Source organism: Rhinolophus sinicus, linkage group LG02 (genome assembly GCF_036562045.2).
Source record: "Rhinolophus sinicus isolate RSC01 linkage group LG02, ASM3656204v1, whole genome shotgun sequence".
In the NCBI taxonomy this organism is placed as follows: domain Eukaryota; kingdom Metazoa; phylum Chordata; class Mammalia; order Chiroptera; family Rhinolophidae; genus Rhinolophus; species Rhinolophus sinicus.
This window is the reverse complement of record NC_133752.1, coordinates 116,814,592-116,835,882: the sequence shown is the minus strand read 5'-3', so window position 1 is coordinate 116,835,882 and position 21,291 is coordinate 116,814,592. Positions and strand designations below refer to the sequence as shown.

General features: G+C 40.4%; 1 protein-coding gene across 10 annotated transcripts in view; it reads left to right on the top strand.

The window, feature by feature from the left end:
* The window catches only part of PLEKHG7 (pleckstrin homology and RhoGEF domain containing G7), a 56,883-nt gene that overhangs the window by 13,308 nt on the left and 22,284 nt on the right, over positions 1-21,291 (top strand). For 6 of the 10 annotated variants that reach the window (XR_012493867.1, XM_019710286.2, XM_074325289.1 and 3 more), the window contains 7 exons: positions 317-444; positions 3,446-3,486; positions 7,177-7,275; positions 7,954-8,097; positions 11,385-11,480; positions 12,044-12,145; positions 16,103-16,216. Coding sequence is in view for 7 of the 10 variants with exons in the window: in XM_019710286.2 (XP_019565845.2) it covers positions 317-444; positions 3,446-3,486; positions 7,177-7,275; positions 7,954-8,097; positions 11,385-11,480; positions 12,044-12,145; positions 16,103-16,216 (724 nt within the window). In the remaining 3 variants the exon portion in view is untranslated. Of the gene's footprint in view, positions 1-316; positions 445-3,445; positions 3,487-7,176; positions 7,276-7,953; positions 8,098-11,384; positions 11,481-12,043; positions 12,146-16,102; positions 16,217-21,291 lie in introns of those variants that run through there. The other 4 variants (XM_074325291.1, XM_074325292.1, XR_012493869.1 and 1 more) reach the window with 4 other exon arrangements.

The window sequence follows — 21,291 nt, the reverse complement described above, 5'->3', positions numbered from 1 at the left end:
TGAGGGTTTTCTCCTGGTGTCCTTCTGAGTCAGACTATGTCTGGTATGTTTTTGTTGACATTTTCAAGGGACCTGTTCTGCTTTGGATTAGTCAGAATGCTCAATAAAGCTTAAAAAGGCAGCAAGTGACATGTGAGGGGCATATATCATCATAGCCTTCTGTGCCTGGAGCCTGAGGTGGCCTGCAAATTCTTCCTAAAAAGAAAAAAACAGGCATTAATCAGGCTTCTAGGAGTCACCTTGAAATGCCCAGGGGAGTCTGAATGATGACTGCCTTCATGCCAGCTCTAAGCTTTCTCTCCTGTCTCGGGCACAGGTTCTACGAGCACAGACGGAGTTCTGTGGTGCTCAACTTGCCTGGACTTGAGGTATTCCCGGGGGACCTTCTGGTGTCAGCTGGAGCTGCCGATTACCTGTGCCACCCACTTCTGCTGCTGAATTCAGGTCCTGTTCATTCAGCATACTTATATTACATGTCTGCTGCAAGTAATAGCAGGCATGTAATATAATAAGGGGGGGTTCAAAATAGCAGGCATGTAATATTATAAGGGGGGGCTTCAAAATGTAATAAGGGGGGGTTCAAAATATTTACTGACTAGTACAACATGTTGCACTGACAACTTAAAACAAATGCCTCCCAATAAGGGCAGGCATCAGCCATGAATTATTGGAGCTAGCTGAATACCACTCTGGTACTGGTCATTCTACTTACAGAGATGGATCAGATATGGGCTTTCCCTCGAAAGGTCCTCTTGTCTAATAATTTGCCGCAGCACCAGGACCTGGAACAGTGACGGCCGCCGTCTTGGAGCTAAACACTCTCTCTGGCTGGTGGGCAGCTTCCCTGTCATTGTTGCAATGCCACACCCCCACCCCACTCCTGGCCCTCAGTCTCACACTGATCTCTTCCAACCAAGGTGGTACCATGTGGGGACAGAGGTCCTGGTGACAACAGAATGCTGTGACAGCAGATTAGAGAGAGGCAGCCTTAGGGGTAATTCTGCATTTTGTACTCAGTTATGAAAAAGAAGAACAGCTGTGGTGTTCAGAGTACATTCCCCATTCCCCATGATTCTGAAGGCAGCCTTTGCAAGCAAAACAGACATTTAAAGATTATCCATCTTCGTAGTTTTTAAACGGGTTTTGTTCTTAGCAGAGCCCTTTTTTACAAAAGAATCCTTACTTGGAAAGCCAGCATATAAAACAGATCCAGGTGGAGTTGCAATGCTTTAAAACGTGGTGGATTCCAGAGCCTCACCTCTCAGGCATCCCCAGAAATGCAGGACACCTGGCAACACAGTGGGAAAACCAGCCACCTCCTTCCTCATTCACACACATGCAAAGTGAGACCCAGAAAGGAGAAGTGACTAGCTATGGTGTCAGCTGGTTTGTGTCAGTGGAATGGAACCTAGGCCCATGACTGCTGGTCCTGTGTACTCTCCACCAGCCTGCATCAACCACCCATTATATCAGCAGCTGTAGGTGGAGGTGGAACGCAGGTGGAATGCAGAAGTTACCAGTAAATAAATCATAGCTAACATTTGTGTGGTTTTTCACTCGTTATAGAACCCTTTCACATCTACTGTCTTAGATGACACAAGGATCTAAATGAGATCTATCTCGTATCATACAATCACCCAAATGAACAAACCAAGAGGGGTTAAGTGACCTGCTCAGTGACAGGCCCCTAGAAATTAGAGCTAATTCTAAACACAGCATAACCTTAACAGACATTAGTACATGTTCCATGGTGCTTTGCAAAAGCTCTAAGCTGGTTAACTAAAATGTGTTCCCCAAATGCTTGTCCTAGACCAGCAGCTTCAACATGACTTGGGAAATTGTCAGAAATACAGTTTCTGGGGCCCCACCCCAGACTTTCTGAATGAGAAACTCTGCGGGTGGGGCCCAGTAATCTGTTTTTTAACAAGCCTTCCAGGTGATTCTGATACCAGCTAATGTTGGAGAACCACCAACTAAAGAACAGATCATAAGTAACTGCTGCATGATGCTTCTAATCAACTAGTCCTTCATTAAGTCGTATGCCTAGCATCAGAGGAGATACCACATACTAAAAGTTATGCAACATTCTCCACCATATCCTTCCATGTCCTCTTTTCCAGGAATTTAGAAGGGAGCTCTCATGTGCCCAAATCATGGTCTAGTGCAGTGCTGCTCAAGCTCTGATGTGCATGAGTCACCTAGACGTGTGGTTGAAATAGAGATTCTGATTCAACAAAACTTAACATGTAATACAGATAATAAAAGATGGTGGATTCAGTAAAGGCCTATTTAAATCTTCTTCTGATTATTTATGAAGCATTCCCAAGAGCCTAAAATTATCCCTAAAGTTTATCCCCAAAGCAGAGGAGAAAAATTTGTTAAGACCAGAGACCCCAATTATTGCACTTCAAATTGGACGTAATAATTTACCACCAGGTATTTGAGGGCTAAGGGTAGTGAAACTGGTTTGTCTCTAAAGGAGATTCCACTTAATCTCCCCTTTAAAAAGATGGATAAGGTGTCAGAGTGAACGAAATAATCAGTTGGATAGATGCATTCCAGGGTTCCAGTAGGAAAAGTCCCTCAAGCATATCCTTTGCAGTAAATGCTGCTTGGGTAATTGCTTCCATCTGATTAAAGCATTATGCAGTTTCCTGATGTATTTAACAGAAAGAGGCCTAGACCTATAAGATATCTATTTTGTACATCAAGTCATTGGAACATCGCACCTAAACCTAAGAGATGATTCCCAGCTTTTTCTGGGTAATATTACAAACAGATATAAATGACATAAAAATCAAGAGTCCAGAATCTCATCTCTTTACTTCCCAGTCATCAAAACAATGTCTTATTGAATAATGACCTCTTTCTCAACTCAAAGCCCTCCTGAGGACCGCTTGGGTGGTGACTGATAGAGACAATAAACCCCCAACATAAAGACTGGTGACATATTGATGTTCCCCTATTTCAAGAGTCTGCATTTAACCACAGCTGGGTGTTGTCTATCGGGTTGATCAGTCTGCAAATCTATCGAAGTTGCATATGCTGGGATGAGTTCTGATAGGACAGTATCAAAACGAAGTCCTTCCAGCCTCAAAGTCCTATGACTTTCTGCCTTAAATAAATCATTCAGCATCTTTATTACATTTTATAAGTCTTTCCCCGAGTGATAGCGAAAGGGAAGCCAAACAATACTCCAGTAAAGAAACAGGACGGTATCACCTTCAGGGAGCAAAGAAACACCAACCTTTAGGTTGCAACATAACTTCATTCACTCATTTGCATAAATATAAATATTCATTTTGGGCATTCTCAAGAGAAGGACAATTAAAGCAGGATGAATTTGGTTTGGTTCATTTGAAAAAGCAGGTTTTCTAAAGCATTGCAATAATCTATCACTAGTTGCTCAAAGTTCTAATGTATTTTCTTTAATTTCACCCACCAGAATCCAAAAAGTCAAGATGGCCTTTCTCCAAGAGAGGAGTGGTGAGTGTTATGTCTTGTCATTTTTGTTTTAATTAAGCCTCCTGTAGCTAAGAATGTAAGAAATGGCTGAAGAGCCGTTTTATCTTTGCGTGACGGCAGATGGCACGTGAAGTTTAAATTATATCATCACATTCATAGTAGTGGCTACAGAACATGCCAAATGAGGCCATTTTGTGCAGCAAAACAATACTAATTGCCAGTGGTTAATGAGCTCTGTAAAAAACAAAGCAATCCTAATACTGTGATGCTTTACAACTTAAAATTTATAGCTTGGTACAGCTTAGGAAACAACTCACTTAATAAAGTAAACTTGCATAAGCATAGGCCCCAGTTTGCAGGCAGTGCTGTGCATATAGGGAATGCTGAAAAATTAATGAGCTATTACAGAAACAGATTCCACAAATACACTTCTATTTCTGGGAAAGCCAGTTGGATTAGTCCTTGTGGGTTTTTCTCTTTTTAACCTATTTTTGGTACCATCAATTATTAAAGAGTCATAAATCGACATCAACGGTCCCTGATTTTTACTGCCTGGGACAACAGTTGGCCACGGTGCAGCCTTTCCTCCAGGGATGCTGGGGGGAGCCGGAAGGAGAGCTCCTGACCACAACCTCACTCCCCTTTTCTGGAGAAAGAGGAAGGACTGACTCTGTGTTCTCCCAACAATAAATACCAACTGTAACACCCACAGACAGCAACCCGCGACAGTAGTAGGGCCTTATGGGTAGTTCCTGCAGCTCATTCTGTCAAGAATCTGCCCACATGGGCTCTCCGATCAGTTTGTCCTCAATTATTGACACCCACCTCAGAGGTTCTGTTGGATACGCACATACTGATAATTTGTTAATATCATAGCTAAATTAAAAGCTCTCTGAGGTTCTAATCTCAGCTGTTCCGTTGATTTACTCATCACAACCACCCTATGAGGCTGGCACTATCACCAACCTTTTACAGGGAAGAACATGAAGCTGAGGGAGGTTAATTCATTTAGCCAAGGTCACAGAGCAGTAAGTGGAGCAGCTGGGATTAGAACCTCAGAGGGCTTTGTCCAACAGAACCTCCAAGGAATGTGCCGAACACTGGGCTAGAGATCTAAGAAGCCAAGATGCCCATTACCAGCTCACAATTGAGAAGGTCAGACTGACATGTTAATTGGAAAAAAGAAATTGTGATAAATGGCTTGCCTAATGTTGGGGGTGAGTAGGCAGTGGTAGAGATACACATACAGAATAATGAATGGAATGACAAAATGTTTCAGCCAATGTTCTCTGTAATGAAGGGAAAATCATTTCTCAAAGGTTCACTTTTATAAGGACTTAAAATTGATATGTCTACCTGTTCCCTCATTCTTTTGGCCTTATTTATCATGTAATTCATGTCTATATAAATGATAGCCCATATAAAAACAACAAACACACTACTAGTTGGTAGTAATGTATTCTCCCAATCTATTACAGATATTTTTCCTATTCTTGCCTTCCTTCCCTCTCTCCTTCCTTTCTTCCCAACCATCAACAATATTAGTAATAAAAGCAAACGCAGATACAATGATTATCACACTATTAGGCACTCTTTCTGTTTACATGTGTTCTCGTTTATGTATGTCAGAGTTTACATATGTTAACTCATTAATTCTCACCACAATCCAACAAGGCAGGTAACGTTATTATCCCCACTATGCAAATGGGAAAACTGAAGTTTGAAGAGGTTGAATAGCTTGCCTGAGGTCACACAGCTTGTAAGTGTCAGAGTGGGGATTTGTCCCCAGCAGTCCCAGGCTGTTTGGCTCTGAGTCTGTTTTAGCCCTGACATTGAATAGCTCCTCCAGCTGCAGAGCTCCATAACTAGACCTAGAGACTTCTCCTTTATCTCATCAGAGGTCTCGAAGATCTTTTCTGTTCTCACAGATTCTGTGCCATCCCATAGTCGACCACTCTAAAATGTGCATATTCACACTCACTTATCACTTATGTCCATTTTACCCCAGTTCCACGTCACCAGTGCCTACTGTAAATTTCCATTCCACTCACCTGTTAGTTACCAACTTTGAGACCCCAGAATTAACCTTGGCTTTTTACTCTTCTTCATTTTCTGTATCCTCTCAAATGCCCTTCAAATTCTTCTCATTGCCACTCCTTGCCAATGCCACCACAGTGGAAGCAACAAAGCTTCCAACAATGGGTCTGTTACTCTAAAGGGCTCATGTGACCTCAGAGAGAACTGTCCCCTCCCTTCTCACTGGCATATCCACCAAGTGAGGTCAGGAGGTTGGTCAGACCATGGAAAGCCATAGTGAGTGCCCTTCAAGACAGAGGGCTGGTGCCCACTTTCCCACAGCTCCAATACTGCTTTCATTGTCTCAGCTTCTCTATTCTTCAACTGGTTGCTGATCTTGTTTATTTTTTCTTGTTGGTTTTTTTTATTTTTTTTATTTCCACAACATGCAGTTACCGTGGTTTCAGACATCAACAAAAAGCATATGTCCCAGTTGCTATAGGCAGTCCCCAACTGCCTCCAAGATTTCTTTTCTGCTGTGGAAGCTAAAGAATCTCTTATAGGTTGTAGCACATTCTGAAACTACTAGAGGGTCTCCTTTCAGACACACAGGCTGCTGCCAACCCACAACAGCAGATAAACAACCCCCTGCTTTCTCTTGCTTATTAACATAAAGTTGAATAACTTCCACCAAACTGCTTAGATCTGTGCCAGCCTCATGCACCCTGAGGCACTAAACAAGTTAAAAAATTATTTGTAATAAACTTTCATTTGAAATGCAGCCAAGCTGACTTTAGAAAGCCTTACATGTAGTTATTTAATAACTTCTTCCTGGTTTAGGTGGTAAAATGAACTCTTTAAGTGGGTAATTCATGGTGTTGCAACAGAATACTGAATGAGTCACACACAAAAAAGTCACAACATATTAAGTTTAAAAGGCAAGTTGCAAAACGTTGTGCAGAGATGACACCAGAAAAAATTAATTATAAATATGATCAGACAAAAAGGTTTCCAGTAGTTATCCAGGGGTGGAGATAACAGGTAACTTTGATTTTCTTTGTGTTTTTATTTGTTTCTCAAATTTTCTGCAATAACCATATGTTACTTTTGTAATCAGAATTTTTTAAACTAATGTTATTAAAAATAAGACTGATAACAAAAATAAACGGGTTGTTCCAGTCTAAGGAAACTAGAGTTTCTAGCATATTCTAGCTTTCTTTAGCAGAGAATTATTGTGTCCGGCAGTTCCTTCAACACTGGGTTTTACTCAGTCACCTGCTAACTGAAGGGTGGAGCAAAGATGTCCCAGGTACCTTCTGACGCTAACCTCCTATAATCCTGTGTTTGGAAAAGTTAGAACTGTAACGGATGTTATATCACGCCTCACAGGGGGGATACAAGTCCTGGAGTCCATCTATTTACTACGTAACTGTCCCAAGCCTTGAAATATTTTTTTTCATTGGTAAAATGAGAGGTTTGGTTCAGACGTCCTCACAGCCTCTGTCCTCCCAATCTGACATTCTGTGGCCAGGCTGTGGTTGGGAAATGGCTTTTCAATTGTTAGCAGCTTATAGACAAAATGTGCAGTCTGTTCTCAGGCGTGTTACAGAATGAAGTACAAAAGATGCTGAAGCTGCCAAAGTCATGTCGTGAAAGAATCCATGTTTGAAAATCCTGTTTCTACCCATCTTTCAGCAGGGCAAAGACAAACACAAGCATATATCTGATCTGGAAAACTGCCTTTCCTCTGTGAAGGTTACAGACTTCAGCCGCTATGAGTTCCACAGCCTTAAGGTATCGCACAAAATGCTCACTTTTCTTGTTTTAGTCATTATTTTATTGCCTTTGTTCATGTAACAGCAAAGTGCAGGAGAGGAGCCCAGAGCTGGCTGGAATGAGTACTGCTCTCTTCAATGCACACTGAAACCTTGTGAAAGCCATTTCATCTTAACTAAATAATGGACACGAGAGGCCTTGTACAAATGTTGACAGTTGTTCCTCTTCTTCACCTCAGGGACTCAGTTTCCTTATTTGAAAAATAAATTGGTTTTGATAAGATGATTTTTAAAGGTCTCTCTAAATTTTAAAACTCTCATTTTATGATCCTTCAGAGGTTCATTTCAACAAGCTTTGCCTGGGGAACCTGGATCAGACTTCCCAGTTCCGGGTTCACGCTTCTTTGAGGTCTTTTTGCAATCAACTGAAAAAGGTTCATGAAATTCTCAAGCATAATACCAAACATTGATTCGAATTCCTTTCCATTTAAACTGAAAATGACGAATGTCATGCATCCCAAAGCCACGCAGAGAGAACTGAGGTTTGGGCAGCTCCAGGAGCCCCTATCGGGAGCCTGCAGCAGGAAACCATGATCTCAGGAATGCTTGTTTTTGCTGTACACCAAGAGAAAGCAATTGGTGAACAGGTCCACCCATCAAGGTAGAAATTCTGTGTTTTCCCTTTTCTCCCACGCAGGATAAGACCTGGAATGAACTCATGGAAACACATCAAAAACTTCCTACTGATCAATTAGACTTGAGAAAGCAGCAAGAGGCCTTATGGGAACTTTTCACGAGTGAATGCACTTATTTCTTGGACCATTTATTAGTTCTTAAGATGGTAAGGCTGGGCTTAATTTTCTTGTATGTTTGTTTTAATACCTTATTGCATATAATTTGTCCTTGACACCCCTTCCAAGACTTTTTCTTTTAAAGATTTTTATTTAAAAAAATAGTATGCTGGGCTTAATTTTTGTTGTGGATGGAAAATATTAATTTGATTTGTTTTGCTCTTCCATGCTGAAAAAAGAAAGTTAGGGGGTAGGAGTTCCTCACTTTCAGGAGATCTTAAGAATATTTTATCTATTGTTTATCTGCTACGTGGTTGTTTCTTCATTTTTTTGTCTTAAATATAGCCTCTCAAGATTGGATGAGAGCCTCATCTGAGGTCTCAGTCTCTTCTCACCCTGTGTTTATACCCTCCTGGAGTTAGCAAGTTTGCAACCACCCTCAAGGCACCATTCAATGCTCATCACCTTCCTCTGTTGGAACTCTTGCTCCCTCGTGAGCAGTGCCAGGCAGAAGCTTTTTATCAGCAGAGCAGAGCCAGTTAGCAGGCAGCCATCCACATGTAATGCAGTGGGGTTGACTTACACGGCTTATTCCTGATACCTGCCATATAAATGGTGCCCCTAAGGTGGTGTAGTGCTGCAGCCCCGATCTGGTGAGGCTCTCAGCAGAGAATTCCTCACAGGAGAACCACAGGGCAAGGGATGGCAAGGGAGCAACTGCCTCCCAAGACCACAAGGAAGGAAGAGCAACATTGTTCCCAAGGTTACCTCTGCCCACAAGCACTTTTGAATCCTGGCCCCTCTTACACAGGAAAAAGCCCCATGTTGGGAGACCTGAATTCAAGTCCTGCATCTGCCTCTGACGTTCCACGTGACCTTAGAAAAGTCCAGTCCTCTATTTCCTAAACCAGGGGTTGACACACATTTTTTGTAAAAGCCCAGGCAGTAAATATTTTAGACTTTACAGGCTATGTGGTCTTTAATACAACTACTCAGCTCTTCCACTGCAGTGCAAAAGAAGCTATGGATAATTTATAAAGGAACATGCATAGCTGTGTTACAATAAAACATAATTTACAGAAACAGGTAGCAAGCCTGATTTATCCCATAGGCTATTGTTTGACAGCCCCTGTCCAAAGCTATAAGAGGGATGACAACACCATCTCTGGCTGTCTCACAAAATCTGAGCATTGTAATGATCAGATTAGTTTTCTTTGAAACCTATCAGGTGACATACAAATGACAATTATTATTTTCTGTAAGTAATATTTAGTGTCACAGCACAAAGTATTTTACCAGCAAAATTTAAACCACAAAGACACTGGGAAAATGGAAACTCAGAAAGTGTATCATTAGGATACAGAAAACTAGCTTAAATAATAAAGAATTGTATTGGCCCAGGTGACTATAAAGCCCAGAGTTAGGAGACATTTCAAGGTTGGTTTGATAAAGGGGCTTAATACCAAGGACAACTTGCTTTCCATCTCTCATTCCTTCCTTCCACGGCATCAACCTCACCTTCTGGCTGCCTTCTGCTGTAGTCATGGAATGGCTGTTGTCCTTGAGCCCATGGAAGGAGAGAGAAAGAGAAAGAAAGAGACAGAGAGAGGGAGAGAGGATCTCTTTTCAGTATTCATAACAAAAGTCTTAAATATGATTCTGATTGACTGGCTTACTGTCACATACCCACTTCTGAACCAACTACTCTGATAAGAAAAGAATGTGCTAATTGGCTCAATGCAATCAAGGCTCACTCCTGGGAGTAAGGTGGGCTTGCCACAAGGCACATCAAGGCCTGGGGAAGAGGAGATACTGCGGTGAAACCCAGGATGATGCTAGGTGCTAGGGAAGGGGAGCATTGAGGCTGGGTGGTACCCAATAGGTGTTCAATGCAGAGCACAAACCCCAGAGCTAATTTTTTTACCACCCTGCCCTAATAAATAATACAGATCTTTCTGTCCCACTTCAGCTGCACAAGTTTTTTCAAATTAGCATTTTCTGCTTAAAATAAAATAAAATAGACCAATTTGTGTTTGTTTCCTAATGTCCTAGTGTTTTTAGAGTATACATGTTTCTCCCTTTACACAATCAATATGAGTTTCCCAAACTTGCTTATAAATTGAAATTCACAATGAGTAAATTCAAATAGTAAAATATACTGAAGGACTCTATATTTTTTAACAATGGCAAAATTTTCAGTAAAGCTAAGAATCTTATAGCTTCTTTTTTAGAGAAAAAAAAAAGAAGACTTTTTGCCCCTAAATTCTCCCAATTGGTCTGTAGTAATGACTTCTGTATCTTATAATTCTGTGTCTTAAATGCTTGGTTATTGACAGATTTCCAAACAACCCGTATAGTATTCGATATGGAATTGGGGAAGCGTTAAGTCAGTGGTTCTCAAAGTGTGCTCCTTAGACCAACAGCATCAGAATCACTGCGGACTTGTTAGAAATGCAAATTCTCAGGCCCCACCAGAGACCTGTTGAATTAGAAACCCTGAGAGCGCAGTAATTTCTGGTTTAACAGGATCTTTGTGTGATTCTGAAGCAAGTGGAGAACCATTCACTACATAAATTAAGTAATATGGAAACGGGAATTGGAACGTGGGCAATCTAAAGTGCAGTCTTTTCACATCTAAAATTCTTGAGATAATTGTTCCATTTAAATGCTTCATCATATTTATGCAAAGTATTCCGATTTCAATAAAGTGATTTCTCTTTAGTTTATAGGATGAGGGGATGATTATCTGTGAGGATTGTGGTTCTTTCTTCACTTGCTCTAGAGTAGTTCTCCTGCTGTATGAAAGCATCAAATCAAGTAATAACAACACAAAGATGCCCTTAATGTTTTCATTAATATTTAATGCCTTTATCCAAATCTAAACATCTTACCAGTTATCAGATATTAACTCATGATTTCTCTGAAAGTAAAAGACATTGGATCTTTCGCAGAGAAAAAACTAAAGGAGACGTCAGTGTGAATGTTGTTTTGGTCTCGTGAGTGCTATTGGCAAGAAGAGAACCTGTGAGATTTCTTTGACCCTGGAAGGCAGAGAAAGCCCATTTAAATGGATTATGTTCAGCAGGAATGTTGTTAGGGTACATTCAAGGAACAACAACTTCATACAGAAGAGCACATTTCCCATATGTTCTATGGACTTTAAATGTCATTGTTTGTATTTAGGAAAATTCTTAAACCTTGAAAGCACTAATTTCTAAACTGTTTTGTAAAGTAACACTCAGGAGATTTATGCTTTACGTTCTTGCGAAGGGTAAGTTTCAAAATCTAAAAACAGAAAGTAATGTGCATTTATTTTGCATTTGTTATTTTTTTTAAGATTTTCATGAATACACTTAAATATCTACAAACTCATGAATATCTCCTGGATGTGGATTTATGGAGACTTTTTGCAAACCTGGAGGAGTTAAGTCAGGTGAGCCAAAGTAGGAAGATGCCAGGAGACATGTTTTAAAATTCACCGGAGGATCGTGAAAATCACACTTGTTCTAGTTCTGTGGCTTGTATTCCATACTGGAATGTGGAATATGGTGTATTCAGCCATATAATTTTATGGTCAGGAGGTTGGCTTCATCAGAAAGAAACCTAAATATTCATTGACATCTTCCAATAGATTGCAGGTATCAGCCTTCAGTAACATTTTTCATTTTTCCTTGGCTGTTCAAAAAAGTAAACATATTCCTAAGATCTCCATCATCTTCATAAATGTTTATTCTCAAATGAATGTCCTTTTCTCACATATAGTATAAATAAATATCTTTCCTCTAAAATGTAAGGAGAGATTCAAAAGGAATTTATTCATTAAAAAAAAACTTATGAGAAAATATATATTGGAAAAACACAATAAATCTGAATTTTGCCAGGATATAAATTGAAAATGGCAAACATCTATAAGAATGATATTTGAAGTTCATCAAATATTTATCCCTTCCCCCTGGGTGTGTGCCTACTCTTGCTTTCTTTCTCTCTGGCCCCTAGACGAGCTTTCATTTTGTGACCAGTCTCTTTGCCATCATCAAAGACTACATCGATGCTTCTGAGACTTCACCATCCATGGATTTCATTTCTGTGCTCACAAAGGTAAAAATCCTTCTGGGATATCTCAGTTTCATGCAATAACTTCACCCACCTCCCAGGATAGTTGTCAATATCTCCTTGGTTTTCTGTTTTTGTTGTCCCTGGGGAAGGTCCGCTAGCACCCTCCCACAAAGGAAGCATCCCTTCCTGCACTAATCAGTGCTTTCAAAAATAACTTGCCGATTCTGTTTTCCCATTGTCACCTCTCCTGTGTGGGTTTTATTAACACAGAAATCTGCACACATGGAACAGGCATTTTCCAAGTGTGTTTTTTAAATGACTTCAATTTAAAGCAATATTCATGGCAATAGTTTGTGTAGGCTAATTACATGGTTCAGTTGTTCTTCTAACAGAAGTGCCAGTCTCTCAGAAAGGAACAAAATAAACCTTCAAATCCATCAACATCCTTAATAGGACTTTTGTGTATGAAAGAAGAAGAAAAGAGGAAAACCTGAAGCGCTGGTTTGATAAATGCTATTTATTTCTTGAGTAGATATTTGGGCCTCCTCCTTACTCTTTTTGCCTGAGCTCTTTAATCCAGTCCCTAAGTATTCTCATTTAGCAAGATTGGAATTTTACAATCCATTTAAAAAACATAGATTGAGATTTATTGAGCGCTTACTAAATGCTTATGTGTGGGGCTGATACCCTGTACCCAATAAATCTGCAAAACCACACACACTGCTACTCATGGGGAGTTTCCAGTCTAGTGGGGGAGAAATTAATTCAATTATAACAGTAATAATTATATAATCAAGTTGAGATCAATGCTGAGGAACATAGATATTATGGAGGAAATATTCTAGGTTGGGCAGATGGTGAGTTAGTTACAGATTGGAAATTATTCCTGTGGCAAAGATGTTTGAGGTGAGATATGAAGGAGGAGGTATAAAGAAAACTAGGTGTAAAGTAGGGAGATTTTTTTAGCGAACTTTGAAAACAGTTGAATAAGAAAACTAGGAGGGAGATTTTTTTCTTGAATTTTAAAAACAGATTTGAAAAATAAGAGAAAGAATGAAAAATGTTGGGAAATAGCTAAAATCTTGGACTCTCTAACCAGAAAATTTTTAGTTTTAGTTTTAAGTAGGTAGTCTGGAGAAATACCAACTTCTCATCAAAACACATAAGTTGTCTGAGTCTGCTCAGGCTGCTATAACAAAACATTGCAGGCGGGGTGGCTTATAAACAACCGAAATTTATTTCCCACAGTTCTAGAGGGTGAAAGTCTGAGATCAGTGTTCTAGAATGGTTAAGGGAGGGCCCTCTTCCAGTCACAGACTTTTCGTTGCATCCTTCACATGGTAGGAGGGGCTAGAGAGGTCTCCAGAGCCTCCTTATAGGGGCATTAATGTCACTCATGAGGGCGCCCCCTTCACGAACTGACCATCTCCTGAAGGTTCCACCTCCTAACATCATCACGTTGCGGGGTTAGGATTCAACATCTGAATTTGAAGGTGACAATGAACATTCACACCACAGGGTAATGCACTAAAAGCCCACTTAAGCATGGGATACTAACAGACTCTATACTAAACGTCTATAATATAACCCACGTATGAATGCTTCATATTATGCTACAGGTGTGCAAAGATGGGGTATTCAAGTTTTTCCTACATTTCAAAGGTTCTTTATCAGTCAGTTGTACCAGAGTGACATTCCCCAGATATCACCGGCTTGGTTTATGTCTCACTTATGCTCTACCTTTACTGTGGTACTGCCCTCACTCTGGGACCCATGCTGAGGTAGCAGCTACCACCTGGAATATTACCCGTCACCATAACAAGACATAAGAGACTGGGGCAGAGCACTCACGGACTCCAAGTTTCTGCCTAAAGTAACACACGGCACATCTGTTCCCATTTCATCAGCCAAGGAGAGTCACATGGGCAAGCTTAACTTCCAGGGAGTGGGTACATAACATCCTTCCCAGGAAGAGGAAATAGATGGACAGGACACAGCCTCACAAGAAACCCACTAGCTAGAAGATTGGAACATTTTGTTATTCACACATGAGCCATGTGAGCAAGTCCCTGAGAAGGACACTGAGGCTTGGAGAGGTTACTTAACATGGGCAAAATCACATAGCTACTGAGTGGCAGAACTGGATTTCTAGGCCTGACCATATACAGTCTTAACAGTTGCCTCCTAGTGACGATATTTCTCAAGTGTCCTGTGAAAAGACCTTCTCTGTATCTCCAAGCTATCAACAACCCTCCACTCCCTCAAAAATAAATTCACATCATTGTCTTTCAAATTACTTCTTGCTGGAGCCAAAACTTGGCATTTTCCCCCATAGTGTTTTCTCCTCTGTCTTATAACAAAATATTTTTCTAGTTTTTGTTGTCTCTGCCTTTATCACTGTCACTTCCTTTAGTGGCTTTTAGACTGGGTCTGCTTTCTCTACTCACTGTAGTTCTAACTTTACCAAAAGGTGCGTCTTCCTTCTCTCATTCTTCCACATGATGTCACTATTGGAAACTCCTTAATGAGACCCGCTACTCATTCTGTTAATCAAGAAACCTATCAAGGAGAACATTGGCTTAGCAACCTGGGAGGCACTACACTGAAGAGAATGTCTGCCAGTAAGGAGACAGAAGTATTGATGGAGAGAAAAGAATAATTAATTGCCAACAAAGACACCTGACTGAGATGGTGGCATATTGTGTGGTGTGCTCAGTTTGATCATTTTATATGTGAATATACTGGGGGTGCCAAAAAACTGTACACAAGTGGACACTTTGGTCAATGTTGCTCAAGCAGTAGTTCACCGTAATCAGAAGTGTCTGGACGCTGATGGTAACCACTTTGAGCACCTCTTGTAATTGCAGAAGTCAAACGTGACTTGTATTCATCTTTTGTTATCGGTATATATTGAGTATTACAATTTTAATTGTTTTTTTTTCCTTTTTAAAATGTATGTACATTTTTTGGCAACCTCTGTATACATATAAATTGTTCATTTGCTTCATTCTAAAATAAATTTCAGATCACTTACAAATGTGGGGTCATTAGAACAAATCTAAGACATTAAGTAGAAATTATGAAGAAAAGGGAAGATAAGTGTTAGGTTGGGTAAGATTGCTAAATAAAACGCACGCTGCTAAACACAGTACACTTATTAAAGGTGTCCCAAATTTGACTCTACAGTTTTAGTAGCCAGCAGGTGAATTAAGTTTATGGATATTTTTGAGGAAGATTTGATGAAAAATTAAATGTTGTTACTTTAATCGCTTACCTACCGTGTTTCCCCAAAAATAAGACATAGCCAGATGATCAGCTCTAATGTGTCTTTTGGAGCAAAAATTAATATAAGATCTGGTTTTATATCATATTATATTATATAAGACCCGGTATTATACTATATATATTATATTATATTATATTATATTATATTATATTATATTATATTATATTATATACCGGGTCTTATATAATAAGACCAGGTATTATATTATATTATATGATATTATATTATATTATATTATATTAGACCCGGTCTTATAGTAAAATAAGACCGGGTCTTATATTAATTTTTGCTCAAAAGACACACTAGAGCTGATGGTCCAGCTAGGTCTTATTTTCAGGGAAACACGGTACCAACACAAGCACAGTATCTACCAACATATGCATTGGAATCAAACACATTATTTGTTATCAGGTACGATGTAGGGACTGTAGGTCCCAACAAAGCATAAACAGAAGCAAGGGGTGACTTAAATCAAGATGTCCTAACTAGAATTTACGTATGAAGAAAAAAGATCATTTATTGAGAAGTTAACTGTTTACTATGGAAATACCATTTTTTTAAAGAATGTTTATTGTGAAGATAAGCCTGTTTGATAATGGTGACTCCTTCACTTTCCCCTGTTCTGCTTCATGATAAAAGTGAAGAGAAAGAGAAAGTCTGTCTGTGTTCTCCTTGCTTCTGCTGATTCTCCTTCTGCTCTTCTCCTCTTGCAGTATTTCCGAGGGAGCCTTTGTCAGAGCCACCAAACCTACTGCCTGAATTACTCAGCCGCTGTCTTTTATCTCGAGAGCCTGAGGCAGAGAGAGGACTTTGGAATTTATTTAAAAGTAAAGTACCATTTTTTCCTTTTATATTTTTCCTGAGACTCTTTGGGTGTAACAGGTATTAGGAATTATTAAACGCAAATTAAATGGGAAAGAAGAAAAATAATAAGTAATATATTTAGCTAGGAGTCTGCTCTCCTCATGAATGTATCTGCCACTGCACACGTAAGACTACAATTTTGTAGCCCTGGAAACATATCATCTACTGCCCCTCCTGACATTTTGGATGGGGCTTAAAATTGTTTTATTTGTTCTTTGGTTTGTTTGTGGAAGAAACTGGTACATACTAGACTGAGAACCGAGGCTTCGTTTGTGCTTAGAAGTTTGGCTCTTAGAGGATTTGGTCGCAGCAAGATCCTGTGGCACAAAACCATGGAACACCATTTACATCGTATCCTATGTGAATGGCTCCCCCTAGAGTACATCATAGAGCACCGCGTAAACGTTGCCCCTGGAGTTGTAAGACATGGCGGCCATGGGTCCCAAAGCATCGAACAAGGAATTTTTGCTCAGAACCCTTAGCATTTGCTAAGAAGTCGACATGGATAGAATTTTCCTTGACTTCCCTACTTCCTTTGACCCCTCTTTTGACATTTCTTTGTCTTAACTGTACTCTTCAGTATTATACCAGAGCACTTTTGTATGATGCAGAGAAAATAGTTCAAACCTTTCCAAAAAACTAGCTCTTCCCTGCGGCTGCAAAAATCCCCTGGCAGAGCATTACCTCAGAGGCGTGGGAGGAAAGGCTCCCATAGTTCCCAATGGTAGCTGTGAGTCAGTGCACCTATGGCCCAGATGTGCCAGGAAGCCTGGGTGTGGCGTGGAGGAGAAAGGAGGAATGAAACTAGGGGAGAGACTTGGCCTTATTTTTCAGCTTTAAACTTTCAGTGTTTTCTTTGCCACTCAAACTGAAAACTGAAAGCTCATTAGATTTCCAAATGTATGAATAATCCTGTTACAAAAGTTTTCCCTGGAAGCTGATGGATTAGACTCCCAGCCAGGCCCCCAAACTGGGGAGAATCCAGGTCCATTTCTCTCCCTTCCAAGCTAGGGCAGAGATGAATTTAACAAGGCTCAGCCACTGTTCTCAAACAACTGTGGAAAATCCTATCTCAACTGTGACATAGAAGAGTGGTTTACATTATATGTGAAATATATGTGGCAACCAAAGATATTTAGGGAAAAAGAAGAGAGGATGCAATGTTGTAATGATCACACACAATACTTTTATAATGCAAATCGCTTTACCAAGCACTTACTCAAACATCTCTATTAATCCCTAGCAGAAAATTATGATGTTGACTGCATTGTCCTCATGTGTTCCGGAGGCTCAGAGAGGTTATATGATGTTTGCAAGGTCGCATGGCCAATAGGTAGCAAAGAGGAACCTGGATAAAAGTCTTCAGGCAAAAATAACCCAATGCTCTTTACACTGGAACTATTTCCAGCTCCTCAGAGCTGTTTCCCACTGTCTGGGAACTGTTAGCATGAAACAAAGGTGAGCGATCAGGGAGAGACTGAAGGAATTGAAGGTGAATCTGCCTTCCACAGCATTATAGTACAGAACCAAATCATCATCACAGATAATTTATAAAAAAAACAGTATAACAGATAAAAATGTAATGGTTATAATAAGTCTCACATCATAAAATACGATAATTATAACATATAATAAATAATAAAGGTGACTGGTTCTCAAGTCCTTGCTACGGCCAGGCACTGCATTGTATGCTGGTCATCCATGATCTCTTTGTCTACACAATAACCCTGTGGGATTTGGTATTATCCCCCATTTTTGAAGAGCTTAGATAAAGTAGGCAACTTGGTTGTTCAGGGGCGGGGCAGGATTCGGATTCAGAACTGTCTGCAGCTGACGTTCATTCCCCTATTATGCTCTGATATAAACAACATTGTTGGAGAACTTAAGTTTGTGTGGTATTATGGGCTGCCTGAAATTGGGCTATGAATGCACTGGGATGAGTTTACCCTCTGCACCATCTGGAGCTGGGCTTTGTAAATGTCTGTATATTGTGTTGGGCACCTTGATGGGAGTAGAATTCTCCCTGCTCTTTCAGAGACAGTTAAAATGATGCAGAGAAAGAGACTGAAACTTTGTACCCGGTCTCTTTGTGGGGTTCAATGAACAATCACTAAGAACTCTACCCACAATGCACTGTTCTGGGCACGTTGTATGAATTATGTTATTAAAACCACTCACCCACCTGCTGCTTGTTAACCGCATTTAGCAGACGAGGTTTAGAGAGCTTAAGTAAATTCCCCTCGATTCCGAGCATGTGGGCTGCTCCAGCCCAATGTTGCATCCCACCAAGACAGATTTATGAGAAGAACGTTTTTACATGAGCCCCTGAATTCCTTTCACTGTTCCCCTAAACACATGAGATATTTACTATAAATCAAAAGCAGCCTCCATGGATCTAGACCTATCCATTAAAAAAAGGCTTTTATGTCCAGTCTTTCTTGACAGAGATGTTCTTTTTTCCCCCCAATGGACCTGAACACTAAAGCCAACAGAGAGATGAAACAAAAACTTATAGCTACTTTTAGAATCAATAAATATCTTTTTTCTCTCTTCTGAGGCCTTCCGAAACTTAAAAAGCTTCCCGTATCTTGGCCTGGATCTTTGTCTCAATTATTTACCCTGGATATTTCTTGCCTGATTGATGTCTGGGGTAAATTGGTTGTTTTCACATTTACCCCAGACACCAGTAGGTGCTGGCCAACCAGAGCTCTTTTCTACAGCATGGAAATTTGGGGCAGTGGTGCCGCAGGTGTGTGTTTTGAGGGAATACCTCAATGCTGCTGAGAAGTCAGTTACGGAGCTCCCACGCACTTGAGCTGGAATGCTGATGCCAGTGAGCGAGTCAGCATGGAAATCAACCACAAAGACCACAGACTAGGGTGTCTCCATACCTCATCTTTCCACTCATTACCCCTCCCTGCGTCTCTACATCTGCAGTCTCTGCTTCCTTCTCCATCCCTTCCAACCTGATGAGAATTCTAGCCATTTTGAACTGGATGAGAACTTGGAGGTAATCTGCCGGTAGTACCTTCCACCAAGAGGAATCTGTAGTACGGAGAAGGGAAGGGGGTGGCTCCTAGAGCTGCAGCCACCGTGCACTCCTGTGCTCACTTTCATGACCTGCCTTCTGTATGTAAGGAAGTGGAAAAGCTCATGTCTAACAGCATTCCTATGAGGAAGAGCCCTGGGTGTTTTCAGAAGAAATACTTTGATAAAGTTCCTAGTGGGGGAGGGTGAAAACCACAAGGACATGGTCCAGCTAGGAAAAACAAATGCAAATTGCTAAGCATGAGGCTAGGAGAGAAGTGGGGAGGAGTTAGAGGGAGGACGAGAGAGTAAAAGCTCTTTTTTCAAAGAAGAGAATGGAGACTAGACTTCAGGAGGAGAGCACACAATATATTATACAGATGCTATATTATATAGTTGTACACCTCACATTTTTATAATGTTATTAACCAATGTTACCCTCCAATACATTTAATAATAAAAAATAATTTAAAAGGAAGAGAATGGAGCCGTAAAAAGGGGGGTGCTGTGGATGGGCTGTGTACTTAACACCCCCCACACCCAAAATTTTCAATAAAATAAACATATACTCATAAAACATTTGGCACAAGCGCGATTACAGCGGAAACCAACATAGGAAACCAACCGAGGGGCTAAGTTTGGCATTTGGCCCATGCTGTTCAGGGAAGAAACAGTGTGTGTGCAAGCAGGAATGCAAAGGCCGGAGGAAGCCACGAAAACCTGTCTCTCAGTGAGTTTGTAATTATCTAAGGGAGGGCTTTGGACTTGGTGGGGGTTTGAGCCAATTGTATCTAGATCTCTGAAATGCAAGGGCTGATACCTGGACATAAAGATGTATGAAGCTATCTGGGGAAGCAGAGAGAGCCTTCCACAATGTACATTGACCTGACTAAGGCTGACCCTGAAGGTTCTGGGTCATGAGGCAGAGGAAATAACCTGGCCTGGACTGAGAATGAAAGACGGGAAAGAGACGATAGCCTGTACCAAGAAAAATATTCAGTGTAGGGGCAGGACCTCATTATAGGTGAACTCAGGTGTGAGTAGGTAGGACAAGAGAAGAGAAGAGAAGAGAAGAGAAGAGAAGAGAAGAGAAGAGAAGAGAGGAAGAGGAAGAGGAAGAGGAAGAGGAAGAGGAAGAGGAAGAGGAAGAGGAAGAGGAGAGAAGACAAAGAAGAAGAGGAAGAGAACACACCATTTAATACTTCTTGATGTACATGTGTGAATAGTAGCCAGAGACCTGTCTCCCTAAGTCATGTGTCACCTGCACAAAATCCAGGGATCCTCAGGTTCTTGTCAAATTCAAAGAAACAGTCCAGCAGATGAAACAAATTTTTGAACTATTCTCATGTTTACTTGTGTTTCTCAAATACCATTTATGGAAATTTAATGTACACCCCATAGCAACACTTACTAGAATTCCATTTCCTGTCTCTCCCAGGGCTTGCACACCTTGCAACTGCCTATTTGTCCAAACTATCCTTGTTGAAAATTGTATGTCCTTATACTTGTCCTCTCCTCTCTGCTCTATAGAATGTGGATCAATTTAGCCTCTTCAACTTTTATTTTCATTTTCTTATATTACTCTGATTCCCTCCAACAAAGCAGAGTCAAGGACCGGATTCAACAAGCAAACATTCTCTTAACTGTACCACAAGGATGGCAACAGAGATGGCAAAACCAGAAATCTCCCCTGAGGGCCAGGGAGAAGAAGGCAATGAGCAAACTAAACTCTTAAGTGAGAAGGCTAAACAAGGCTGGAACACATATATTAACACATCTTATCACAGCCACTGATGGAACATGCATTCACTAGGGTATTTAACAAATTTTAAACCTTTCCTGTGATTCTAAATCTTGAAAATTTTCCCCATTTAGGAGGATTGAGTGGTGATATTACAGGTGATACTGACTGCTGCTTCATCCCATTACTGGGAAGGCAAGACATCTGAAAAAAATATTTTCTCTCATTTCTTTCATTGGCAAGTAACAATGTTAGTCAGTAATATTTAAT